General features: G+C 41.1%; 2 protein-coding genes and 1 long non-coding RNA gene across 3 annotated transcripts in view; 2 read left to right on the top strand and 1 right to left on the bottom strand.

Annotated features, from left to right (window-relative positions):
- The window catches only part of LOC113016473 (OX-2 membrane glycoprotein-like), a 61,748-nt gene that overhangs the window by 41,086 nt on the left and 7,003 nt on the right, over window positions 1-13,659 (top strand). The window lies entirely within an intron of this gene.
- On the top strand, window positions 797-3,798 carry LOC113016472 (OX-2 membrane glycoprotein-like). The gene is made up of 5 exons (XM_026159318.2): window positions 797-936; window positions 1,111-1,449; window positions 1,572-1,898; window positions 2,056-2,150; window positions 2,304-3,798. The coding sequence occupies exons 1-5, from the start codon at window positions 882-884 to the stop codon at window positions 2,331-2,333; spliced, it is 846 nt and encodes a 281-aa protein (XP_026015103.2). The 5' UTR covers window positions 797-881; the 3' UTR covers window positions 2,334-3,798.
- LOC145424315 (uncharacterized) overlaps window positions 10,091-13,659 on the bottom strand; it is a 98,155-nt gene continuing 94,586 nt past the window's right edge. The window contains exon 2 of the long non-coding RNA XR_013905347.1: window positions 10,091-10,919. This is a non-coding gene — a long non-coding RNA (uncharacterized LOC145424315). The remainder of the gene's footprint in view (window positions 10,920-13,659) is intronic.

Genomic DNA, 13,659 nt, shown 5'->3' with positions numbered 1-13,659 from the left:
TCTGGAGCCGGACCGTTCAGTGCTTTGTAAGTCAACAACAAAATGTTGTATTTAATTCTAAAGCGGCCTGGGAGCCAGTGAAGTGAGGCGAGCACTGGGGAAATATGCTCGTGTCTCTTTGAACGTGTCAGGAGACGAGCTGCAGCATTCTGGACCAGCTGGAGCCGTGCTAGACAAGACTGGCTAACACCTACATATAGAGAATTACAGTAGTCCAGTTGAGATAAGATAAAAGCGTGAATTGCTCGTTCTAGGTTTTTAAAAGATAAAAAGGATTTCACCTTGGATAAGAGCCTCAATTTTAAAAAAGGACGACTGTACAACAGAGTCAATTTGTTTCTCAAAGGTAAACTTACTATCTCGTATAACCCCCAAATTTTTTGCATGCAGTTTAACAAAAGGTGCTAAACTGCGCAGGTCAAGATCCGGGGTACTAGAATTGCAGCTTGGTCCAAAGATGATCACGAGAAATTTGAGGCCATCCAGATCTTAACTTCGCAGAGACACTGAAATAAGGATTCCAGCGAAGCGGAGGTGTTGTTATTTGTAATCTTGTCTTGAGGATCTGATTCAGATGAGGAATGCGAGAAATGCAAATAGCAACGTTTTCACTTCCACTTTTTTGTGGCCGTTGTAATTTGAAACTTCATACTTAACTTTTTTTTTACAGAAGCCCTGAGAAAAAGCAGAAAGAAAACCATGAAAACAGAAGTATCTTCTTTAATTGAAGTTGTGTTTTTAAAACTCGCCAGTCATTGTGTTGTATGTCTGCACAGAATTCTGTGTAGTACATGCATATATTTATTCAATACAAACCTGACATCTTTTTATATCCACAGAGCTCTCGGGTTCATCTCAAACTTTGACACTTTATAACAGCAATGACATATTGTGTGCTTGTCTATCTACTTTTTGTCTGTGGAGTCCTTCCAAAAGGTAGGAAACAGTAACCAGTGTTTCTCTTTGATGCTGATTGTTTTTTTTATCATGTTAATGTTTGACTTCATGTCAGGATAAGGATAAAAAGATAAGCTAAGAAAAGCTGCTTCTTTCACTGACTAATATTTCCTCATTCTCACATCTAACCGTTCATTTATTTTCTCCATGCAGCTCTAACAGCAGTGATCCAAACACAGCAGACTGTGCTGGCAGCAGTGGGAGAAGATGCTGAATTCAGCTGTCAGCTCTTGGACACTAAAGACGTCCTTCAGGTCACATGGCAGAAAATCTCACGTGATGTGGAGACAAATGTTGCCACCTACAGCAAGTACTATGGTCAGAGAGTGAATGATGGCTTTAACAATAAAGTCAAGTTTAAATACACTGGACTACAGAACTGCTCCATAGTCATCAGGAATGTGACGGAGCAGGATAAAGGCTGCTATCACTGTCTGTTTATCACTCACCCTGAAGGCTTCTTCACTGGTAGAACCTGCCTCCAAGTCTATGGTAAGAACTTTTACTTTCTTCAAGCAGATTAGACTCAATCAAATAAAGCTACTATGAAATGCGTCAGAAGCTGGTTTCTTCTTGACAATGTAGTCTTTGCAATATCTCCTGATCCTTCACAGAGCTGCATGAACCTGTTGTTGATGTCAGAGAGTCAAACTCTACTGAAGAGTGGGTTGTTTCCTGTTCAGCCACTGGTCGACCTGCTCCCACTGTAACACTCAGTGTCTCACAACAAGACCTCAGCTTCTCACAGTACAACACTGTCAGTGTGTCCAACACCAACGCTACATTCACTGTCACCACTACAGCTGTGCTCTCAGGTTCACGTAAACACAGCACACAGGTGGGATGTGCAGCACGAGTGCTCTCTGCTCCTCACAGAGAGGTGATGGTGATGATTCATGTGGTCCAGCAGGTGTTTGCTGCTGCTACTGCTGATTATAATGGTGAGAAACTCTTTCAAAGTCACAGATTTATAAAGTGATGATATCTGAGTGAATTTGCATCTAATAACAATGACTTCAATAGGCCTACATTTCCCTGTGATCTATAATTGATGTATTAGCGTTGTCCATTGTAACATTGTTCCTGCTTTTCTCACAGATTCCACCTCAGTGATTGTAATAGCTACAATAGCAGGACTGACAGTTTTTGCTTTAGTAGCTGCTCTCATCGCACTCCTGCTTGAAGAAAAAGTGGTAACGTTTTTCTTCTGACTTAATATATGCCTTTTATGTGGCTCTTCCTATTAAAAGAATTATATGAATTGACTCCAAGAGTCTGCATCCACATATATCCAGTAATATCTGTAAATATCTGCAGCGCTGACTTTAAACTGTTTAAATCCGCAGGTCTCCAAATCCAGGACCTCAGTCCTTTAGAGCAGCTGTGAGATGTACTGGAACAGGAGATTGTCATTCTTTGTGTGGAGCAGACAAATCTTCAGCAACCGTGTGATGCTATCAGCTATCATTTGTGTGTGTATGCTAAATCCTCACAGGCTAGTCTAACAGTGTTTTACTATTTTTGATTGTATAGAGAGATGAAACCATTGAAAGAGCTCATGAATTATATAGGAAATTCAATTCAATTCAATTTTATTTATATAGCGCCAAATCACAACAACAGTCGCCTCACAGCACTTTTTATCTTAGAAGATGTGATCACCAAACTGGCCCTCTCAAAAAGCAAAACATCCACTGTAACGTGTGTCTTTTCGTTTTAGTTCATTAAGTAATAAAAAAAAAATCTGGTGATCACATAGCACCCCTCCTCTTCAGTCTTTCAGTGTGAATCACATTACACTTCCTGTTTCTAAACATAATGACCACATAGAAAGCACAGCCTTGTACTTCCAGTCACATGAAAACCTCCGTTTTTTATTTTCTCTTCCTGTTAGTTCAATTTTTTGAGGTCAAACCCTCAAAACTCTAGTTAACCCTTCTTCAGTCTCTCATACCTGCTAAAAACCGAATAGTGTCACCTTTTCATAAACAGCCTGGGTTATAATTTTGGCTCTACTTTATGGCTGTGAATACATTAAAGCATTTTACACTTAAGTGCTGTGCTGTGCTCAGTGTTGATTTTCTTTTTATAATGTTCATATTTCTCATATTTGTACGTTTTATACAGGATTTGTGTTTATCTGTGTCCCTGTCTTGATGTGAAAGTCACACTGGAGTACAGCATGTAATGTAATGTTGTAGTTTTTGCACATTATCAATAGGGCTTTTCAATCCTGCGTGCTGTGTGAGATACTTCCTGGGTTTGGGGTGCAGCATTGCTGTTCTTGCCTTTTATGTGAAGGTCCTCTTAGGGAAATATAGCCTGACAAAGTAGGACTATCATAATGATTTATTTTAATGCACAATATAACAAAAAAATTGTAAAGAGCCAGAATAAAACAATAGATCTTATGCAGAAATATTAGAGACAAATCGGGACTAAATTACTAATAAAGATTATATAAAGACTGTTCCCACTTCTACTTTTTTTTATTTATTTATTCTGTCTTTTTATAATTATTCTAGACCAGGGGTCAGCAACTTTGAACACCCACAGAGTCACTGGATTTGGTTTCCACGGAAAAGAAAACACTGGGGGCCGCAAATACTGTGTTGACATCTAACATGAAGATAACACTCTATAAATTGTTTTTTTTTTCTTTATGCTTTGTATAAACAACTATAGTGTGTTGCTTGTTAAATCCATGAAGTGCTATAGAGAAAATTTAATTTTATGTATGTAAGGAATACATTTCGAACTTTTAAAAAATTATAACAAAAAAGAAAGACACCCAGTCTAAGGTCTCTTTTCAGTGAATTAAAAAGCTGAACTATCACATCACAGCAAGGTACGCCAGTGTGTTTTGTTGAACGGACCTAGAAGCAGAGTTTGAAGAGGATTAGCAGGTTTTAACAAAAAGCAATCTTTTATTTGGATGATGGCACGTGAAAAACATGGACCCTAGAAAAACTAAGAAAACTAGGAAACAGTTTGTCTGTGACTATGGGGGAGATAACAGACGACCTGACAAAAACATATAGTGGACACAAATGTACACAGGAGGTGATCACGGGAAGAGAGGACACATGGGGAAACGGCTGACTGACTAATGACGTGACAGGGGAAGTGAAACTACATACAATGAACAAAGAAGTAGCCTTGATCTGAATTTTAATTTTTTTTTTAAAAAGCACTATGCTACTAAAAAATTGCTTCTGCTCCTGAACCTCTGCAAACAGCACCTGCAAATCGGGGCTGTACAAAGTCACTTCCATCTTTACGGAGGACTGTAAGCTCTCGTCTGTGAGGCGTGAGCGGTGTTTGTTTTTAACATAGTTCATGGTGGAGAACAGCTGCTCACGTACAACGTCACATACGTATCTGGATCCGAAGATCGGCAATCCACATATTAGGCATACTGGTAGGCTGCCCTCCTCAGAAGTAAATGCAAATGAATCTGCCCAGGCATCATTAAATGTTCTATTTTCTTCTGATATTTTTCTTTTTTCACATTTCTCCATACTTGGCCTACCTGGAGTTGAAAGTCTCGATAAATGCACGGCAGGTATACCGGCTTCCACAAGTGTGACGCTTATTTTGAGTGACGAAAAATAATAAAATATAATTTTATTTTTATATTTCAAGATCGCAATAATCTTTCAATTTAGAATTACAATTTTTAAAAGAACTAACACAAATAAAATACACTTCAGTTAAATACTTGTATAAGGACTAAAGAGCTGCATGCGGCTCTGGAACCGCAGGTTGCCGACCCCTGTTCTAGACTGTATGCTCCCAGGTCCCTCTTTGACTTTCGTTGTTGCTTTGTTGCCCAGCATTACCACTCTTACTTGCTATTTTGCTGGTGTAAAGTGTTAATTAATCGGGGTGTTATTATCGCAGATGACCTCAATAAAGATAGATTTATTACACCTCAAACCACTTTTATTTAGTTGTTTTTTCTTCTTCAGAAAGATCAGAAGTGTCTTAAATTAAATCTGAATCTTTCATTACACAATATTGTATTACAAGAAAACAAAAGCGCATTTACTCACGTGTCACAGTTGAAGTCTAAATTCAATACTCGTATGATCTGATGGTAAAAGGAGCATTGTGTTCTTCCACTTCATACTTCTCGGCTGTTACACAGAATTCAGGTTTACATGTTGCAGAATGTGGCGTGGTGGAATAATTGAGTAAATCTCTTACTTGTGTGAGATGTGGACCACACCCATGTGAGAGTGGAGATTCTTCTCTAGTCCAGTTGGCAGCTATTTGGAGTTGAGTAAAGGGAGTAGTTGACTGGTGATGATTTGAGCCCTTCTCTATAAAGGGGCGAGAAAACAGGTTATGGGGGAAAGGGGGGGGAGACACATGAGGTTGAGGAGTGGAGGTTTGGAGAGCTGTGTGCTTTCAACATGTATGGTGTGGTTGTTGGAGTTAGTGTGTGTTTGGATTTCAGGAGTACCTAAGTGGATTTTTTATTTTTTTTTGCCTGTCCCATTTGGTTCTTTAGCCATCAGAATTGTTGTCTGAAGACCAACAAGGATACCCAATGGATTTACTTTGCCGAATGGATCATCGTGGCATTGCCGTATTGGTCCATTTGATCGACCTTTGTTTTTATTATTTATTATATTTTATTTTCAGATGTTACAGACGGGACAGACATGAGTGAGGGATAGGAAAGGGAGAGAGAAAAAAAATCTCCTGGATCACCTGTTGAGAGGAGAAGAATAGAAAACAAGCAAAAAAAACAAAAAAAACAAAGCAACATACTAAACACAACACCATCGCATTAATCTAGCTAAGTGTAAACAGCAGTAAATACTAAAAATTCAATGTTGTTGTGCAGCACACAGGACAGACAGCGCACAATGTGCTTTGAAGTAGCAGCCAAGAAAGGTGTAATTTAAGTCTACGAGCAGTGAACATCCGTGTGCACACCTGTGTGGATCAGCGCGCTTGTATTCAAATGGTTTCCACATGTAATGGTCTGCTAGAGGATGTAGCAAGCCATAGCCCCGTCCCCCAGGGCATGAAGCAGATCCAGGCCCCAGACATCCAGAGGCCCCAGAGTGTGAGAGCCCAAGGAGGACCTACCTTAGTGGATTTAGTGAGTGAGATTAGCAGGAGAGTCGGTCGAAGGCCTGTACAGGTCTGCAAGTTGGAGAAATCACATATCGTTAGCTTCATAGCATAATTGCCTAAGTCATTTGACTAAGTCAATGACTTAGGCACTTATGCTATGAAGCTAACGATATGCTAAGATACTCAGAAATGGAAATCTACTGATTGGTTGTAACATAGAAGTGCAGGTGGAAAAAGCAAGAAAACTTTTGGGTGTGTGCAAAGTTAACGTGAAAAATACTATAAGAGTAGGGGAAAGGAGAACTAATGGAAGTAAAGGAGCAAGGAGTGCCCTTAAATGTCAATATGAAAAAAGAAAGCGACATTTGTAGAGGTATGTAAAATGGTTGAGCAAGAGAGACAGATTAGGAAACCCAGGTTAGGGGAGAAACAAGTGATAGAAAGAGTAATGGAAATGGGTGAAAGGAAACTAGAGGAAGAGAAGAAGATGATGGTGACATTCATTGTGAAAGTAATACATGGAACATCAGATGTGAAGTCCAAGACTGAGAGGATTCATGTCATAGTTTAGATATGAAGAACATCATTTGGGAGGACATAAGGGGTGAACTAAGTAGTTATGCAAGTCAAGAGGGATAATGTGGTGGTTAATTTTTATAACCATATTAATCCTACAGTGGAATGCAAGTTTTTTGTCAAATGGTCAAGATTTTAAACAGTCTATATATGATCAGAAAGAAAAACCTGACTGAGGTCCCTTTTCAAGACTCTCTAGCTCCCCCCCGGAGGCTCTGCTTATCCTTTCTCTCCAGATTGAACTGAAGAACAAGCTCTACTTAAAACACCTCCGGGTGCCCAGGTCAAGCCAGACGCAGCTTCCCAAACCCTGACTCGCTTTAAGCCTTTCTCTCCAGAATCCCAGACATCTAGTAGCTACGTTTCTGTTAAATTCTCTGGTCCTTATGTTGTAGAGAAAAAGCTCAGCAAGACCAACTACATTATTCAAACCCCAGATCGTTAGACGTCCTACTCGGTTGTGTCACGTCAACATGATGAAGTTGTATAACTCTCGTGAACCTTCAACTGTGCCACAGTGTGGGAAGCATTTGAAATGTCAATTCAATTCAATTCAATTCAGTTTTATTTATATAGCCCCATAACAACCGTCACCTCAAGGCACTTTATAATGTAAGGTAGACCTTAAAATAACACATTTAGAGAAAAAAACCCAACAATCATATGACCCCCTATGAGCAAGCACTTTGGCAACAGTGGGAAGGAAAAACTCCCTTTTAACAGGAAGAAACCTCCGGCAGAACCAGGTTCAGGGAGGGGCGGGGCCATCTGCTGCGACCGGTTGGGGTGAGAGAAGGAAGACAGGATAAAGACATGCTGTGGAAGAGAGACAGAGATTAATAAAAAGTGTGATTCACTGCAGAGAGGTCTATTAACACATGTTGGGTGAGAAAGGTGGCTGAAAAGGAAATACTGAATGCATCATGGGAATCCCCCAGCAGCCTACATCTATTGCAGCATAACTAAGGGAGGATTCAGGGTGATGCGATCCAGCCCTAAATATATGCCATAGATCTCCAATCTAAGGAGATTGGATTTTGGGGGCAAGAGAAGCTGCAGAGAGGTGTGTAAGACTGCAGCTCTGCTTCCTGGTCCCAACTCTGAATAGTCACATTTTGTGGGATTTAATAATTTGGCCAGACTTTGAGATTTCTAAAAATGAGAGCTGCTCCATCCAGCTGGGATGGATGCCATCTCTCTTAACAAGACCCGGTTTCCTCCAGAAGGTTTCCCAATTATCTATGAAGCCCACATTGTTTTTTGGACACCACTCAGACAGGCAGCAATTTAAGGAGAACATGCGGCTAAACATGTCACTACTGGTCCGACTGGGGAGGAAACCAGAGAAAACTACAGAGTCCGACATTATTTTGGCAAAGTTGCACACCAATTCAAGACTGATTTTAGTGACTTCCGATTGACATAAACGGGTGTCATTACTGCCAACGTGAATTATAATTTCAGCTTTTGTAATGCTCGACCACTTCCTGCAGTACACAGTTATGCCTTTTGGCATGTGTAATGATCCTTTTGCAGGGAGCCGGGTAGTTGTGGGGGATTTGTATTCAGCTGCTCTCCCTGATCGTTTCCCAATGAAACCACCAAAGTTTCCTACCTGATTGGAACACTGCAGGGTAGAACCTCTGTTATGGGCTCAGGCTTATCTCTCTTCTCGTCCACTCCAGTTCTGCTCGTGTGATGAGTTTTTGGAGGAATTAAAGAAGACTGGCGGATTAAGGATGGCGGATTAAGCTCGAGGTCTTCCAAATGTGCTGTTTGCGTCAGATTCTGGGAGTGTCCCTCCGTGATCGTCTCAGCAACAGCATGATACGTAGCCAATGTCACCAGCAGCCCTCAATGGAAGAGCTGATTAGGAAGCAACCACTGCAATGGTTTGGCCACATCTGCCACATAAGCAACCATTGCCTACCATATCACCTTTTGATGCAGTAGAACCCCGCTCACTGGAGAATCAAGCATGATGCGCTCAAGAAGACTTGGATCAAGCAAATTGGAGACGATCTTAAACAACGACATCTAACCCTCGAGCAAGCAAAGGTGAAGGCTAGAGACCACAAGGCCTGGAAGTGCATCATTGATCAAGATGGAAACCCTACTGCACCCACAGTGACGTATTGGCTTTGTTGACAACCTCCCCTGCCAATCCCCAGCTAGGGACAAAAGAAAAAGAAGTGCGGCGGATTACCTCAAAAATTTATGGTCAGCTGCAGCAGAGGTGGGTTGGCTGGATCGAGCATTGCAGGAGTATACATTCAAATACTAATTCAGACTAAGAGGGATTCACTCGCTTCTCGGGATGAGACTATGACCTTTGAAGAGTTAACCTCTCTTATGCTTTGTATTGACAGTCTCTTAAGGAAAAGGGTAATGGAGAAACACAACAGTTCCTGTTGGGCTTTGCCTCTTTTTCAGGGAGCTCTGTTTAGTTTTAGCAGCGGCAAGCTCCTCTCCTCCTTGCAGGTCCGCGCAAGGAGGAGAGGAGGACGGCAGCAAAAAGGAAGAACCTGGATATAAGAAAGTATTTTTCAAAGAAACCTGTAAGTCACTTAAAGCCAAGTTAACTCGTAAAATTTGTCCCTCATAATAACGTTACAGGCTATGCTAGGCTTTCGCCCACATCAGTCTGAAATTGTATTTTGATTGAAAGTGTCAGAGAAATCGGCAGCCTCGAGCAAGCCAGGATATTAGTTTACAGAGGCTGTTAAAATTACATGTCTAATGTTAAAATGTTGGTGAGACAATAATTACATTCTAATGGCACTGACATATTCATAGGGTTAATTTTTGAGACAAAATATCATGAGGTAATCTTGATTTTGCAAATATTCCACCTTGTAGTGCAGTTTGCACAAATTGTTTTTAAAATGCACTCAGCCTACAAACATTACTGACGAGTCAAGATCTGCACAAATTGACAGAAACACTGAAGCAGCTACACATTTTATTCTTATTGTGATGTATGTCCTATTGTCAAAAAGTCGATGGAACGTTTTGCATTGTCAAAGGCCACTGCGGGTGCCTTTGGCTTTATTTTGTAATACTGGAGTTATTTTTCTACGAAATTTTGAACTTTGAGAGTGTTTAAACAAGAGAGAGAAGTGTGGAAATGTTCGAGCCTGTCGGAGAAAAGTGTATAAAGTGTGCAGTGAGGGGTTTTACAGCCAAATTAAGTTAGCTACTTTCTATATTTCACCTATCGCGGGTTGGTTTTAGAACGTAACTACTGCGATAAACGAGGGACCGCTGTATAGCTAACTTCTACCGGTGCTTCATCCACAACTACAGTCAGGTAGCAGCAGCACACTCACACGACTTAACTCCACAAAGCTCCCCTTCACCTGGTCTCACGAAGCTGATAGAGCTTTTGCCAAACTCAAAGACTTGTTTTCATCTGCTCCAGTTCTGATTCACCCAGAGAGCCATAAGCCATTTATTGTAAGGCAAGGCAAGGCAAGGCAAGTTTATTTGTATAGCACAATTCAACAACAAGGTGATTCAAAGTGCTTTACAGAGACATTAGAAACAAGAACAAATAAAAAGCATGATTTAAAATTGATTAAAACAAGCAAATAAACTAACTAACTAATTAACAAACAAACAAACAAACAAACAAACAAAACAGTATATAAAATCAAAACAGATAAAATCAGAACAGTAGATAAAATCAGTAGTTAAATGTAAGTTTTGAAATTTAAGCTTAAAGTGTGGATTTGGTGCTTTATTCAAATGCAGCTGAGAACAGGTGAGTCTTCAACCTGGATTTAAATAAACTGAGTGTTTCAGCTGATCTGAGGCTTTCTGGGAGTTTGTTCCAGATATAAGGAGCATAAAAGCTGAATGCAGCTTCTCCGTGTCTGGTTCTGACTCTGGGAACTGATAAAAGACCGGATCCAGATGACCTGAGGGATCTGGATGGTTCATACTGGGTCAGGAGGTCATTGATGTATTTTGGTCCTAAACCATTCAGAGCTTTATAGGCCAGCATCAGAACTTTAAAGTCTATCCTCTGACGGACAGGCAGCCAGTGTAAGGACCTCAGAGCTGGACTGATGTGGTCCACTTTTTTGGTCTTAGTGAGGACTCGAGCAGCAGAGTTCTGAATGAGCTGTAGTTGTCTGACTGATTTTTTTAGGTAGACCTGTAAAGATGCTGTTACAGTAATCAAGCCTACTAAAGATGAATGCATGGACTAGTTTTTCCAGGTCCTGTTGAGACATCAGATCTTTTATCCTTGAAATATTCTTGAGGTGATAGTAAGCTGACTTTGTTATTGTCTTAATGTGTTTTTCTAAGTTTAGGGCTGCATCCATCACTACACCCAAATTTCTCGCCTGGTTTGTGGTATGTTTTGAACCAGTTTAGTACAGTTCCTGAAAGACCTGTCCAATTCTCCAGTTGTTTGAGTAATATGTTGTGGTCAACTGTATCAAATGCTGCACTGAGATCCAGTAAAACTAGGACTGACATGTATTCAGACATATGTCATTAAACACTTTGGTCAGAGCGGTTTCAGTGCTGTGGTTCTGTCTAAAACCTGACTGGAAGGCATCGTAGCAATTATTCTGTTTTAAGAAGTAACTGAGCTGTTGAGAAACTGCTTTTTCAATGATCTTACTTAAAAACGGGAGATTTGAGATTGGCCTGTAGTTGTTCATTTGTGTCTTGTCAAGATTGTCCTTTTTCAGTATAGGTTTGATTACAGCAGTTTTTAGTGATTCTGGAAACACACCTGATAATAAAGAAAAGTTGACGATCTGTAACAGGTCTGACTCTAAAGTCTTTGAGACCTTTTTGAAAAAACTTGTTGGCAGGACATCTAAACAGCAGGAGGAGGAGTTCAGTTTACCTAAGATGTCCTCCAGGCCTTTGCTGTTAATAGGTTGAAACTGTTTCATGGTGTTTAAACAGTTTTTTGGTGGACACAGTACATATCCTGGATCTGCTGTTGATGTACCAATTGCTTGTCTAATTTTTTGGATTTTTTCAGTGAAGAATTTGGCAAAGTCATTGCAGGCCATGGTCGAATGAAGTTCAGCTGCCACTGACACAGGAGGGTTTGTTAGCCTGTCAACTGTAGAAAATAAGACCCGAGCATTATGGCTGTTTTTAGTGATGATGTCAGAGAAGTAGGACCTCCTTGCATTCCTCAGTTGTAAATTATAATTGTGAAGTTTCTCTTTATAAATGTCATAATGAACCTGGAGGTTTGTTTTTCTCCATCTGCGCTCAGCTTTCCTACACTCTCTTTTTTCTTTTTTCACCAGTGTGGAGTTTCTCCATGGAGACTTTTTCCTTCCAGAGATAACCTTCACCTTAATGGGAGCAATAGTGTCCATTACATTTAACATGTTAGCATTGAAGCTATTGACGAGCTCATTGACTGACCCTCTGGACAGGTCAGGTGTTAATGGGAAGACCTGGTTAAAAATTGCACTACTGTGTTCAGTTATACACCGTTTTGTGATCACTGTTGTTGATATATTTGTGTGGGCTGAGATTTTACTTTCAAAGAAAACACAGTAATGATCAGACAGGCCCACATCAGACACAGTAACCTTTGAAATGCTCAGGCCTTTGGAGATCAGTAGGTCAAGAGTGTGTCCTCTATTATGTGTGGCCTCTGTTACATGCTGAGTCAGCCCAAAGTTGCCCAGAGTGTTACTCAGGTCTTTAGTCCCTTTGTCCTGAGGGTTGTCCACATGAATGTTAAAATCCCCAGCAATGATTACACAGTCAACATCAACACAGATCACAGACAGCAGTTCACTGAGGTCATTAAAAAAGTCTGTGCAGTATTTGGGAGGCCTGTAAACATTAAGAAACACAACTTTGGATGGGGCCTTCAGCTGTAAAGCCACATATTCAAAAGACTGAAAACTTCCAGGAGATAGCTGCTTACATTGAAATGATTCATTAAATAAGACCGCAACCCCTCCTCCTCTCCTGCTCGCCCTGACCTCACTGATAAAACTGTAGTTAGGAGGGGTCGTCTCGATGAGAACAGCTCCACTGTTACTTTGGTCCAACCAAGTTTTAGTTAAAAACATAAAATCAAGGCTGTGCTCAGTGATTAAATCATTAATTAAAAATGTTTTCCCAGCTAGAGATCTAATGTTTAATAAAGCCAACTTAAGTGTTTTAGAGGTATTACTTGTCCCCTCGTGTTTGGGAGCAGTCTGTGGCACACAAGGTATGTTTACTATGTTTAAAGATCTTTTAGAGTGCAGCGCTCTGTGTTTTGACCAGGCCACATGTCTCCTGTCACCTAAAAGTACAGAAATTTTAAAACCTTCTAGTAAACAGGGTCCCAGCTTCTCCTGGGAAAAGTCATCACTGCCATAATCCTCACAGCCCGGACCCTTCACACATCACGCATCAGACTGCGGAGACAGGGCATGAAGAGGAACTAAGGGGGGCGAGGCTGGGCAATGTGACTTCGATTGCTCTGTTGAGGGTGGGGCTCGATGGCGAACCTTTGGCCGCTCTGGTGGGGGGTTTATGGGGGACAAAAAGGGATTGGGACGGGGGGTAGATCTGAGCCCAGCATTGACCCGCTCCATCATCTCCTCAGTGAATTTCAGGTGTGGGGAGGAGGGAGAAAGGGAGGGGGAGGAGGGTGATGGCCTGTCAGGGGTTTGGGGGACTGGGGAAGGTCGTGGTCCCTTGTCCTGGTCGTTGGTGTTGTTGAGAGAGTTGGAGGCAAATAGGGACCCCTCTTCTTGCCTTAGATGTCTCTCCTTTCTGAGGCTCTTCCTCAGATGCCATGGATGTCTCTCCTTTCTGAGGCTCTTCCCGGGTGGGGGCAAATGGAGCTCCTCCTCAAGGTTTCTGCTGGGCTTTGTCTGTTCTTGGAGTACTGTTTGTTCCTCTTTATGAGATAACTCCTCGTTTATCTCAGCCTTGGCACCAAGCACGGATGGATGACGTATGGAATAAAACAAGTTGGAGGTGAACAGTTTCACCCCTGACTTGTTAAAATTAAATCCATTTGCTTTGAACAGATGCCTGCGTTCC

The sequence above is a fragment of the Astatotilapia calliptera genome, chromosome 23 (genome assembly GCF_964374335.1).
Source record: "Astatotilapia calliptera chromosome 23, fAstCal68.1, whole genome shotgun sequence".
NCBI classification, from domain to species: Eukaryota; Metazoa; Chordata; class Actinopteri; order Cichliformes; family Cichlidae; genus Astatotilapia; species Astatotilapia calliptera.
The sequence above is the reverse complement of the archived record's forward strand: the minus strand, read 5'-3'. Positions and strand labels throughout refer to the sequence as shown.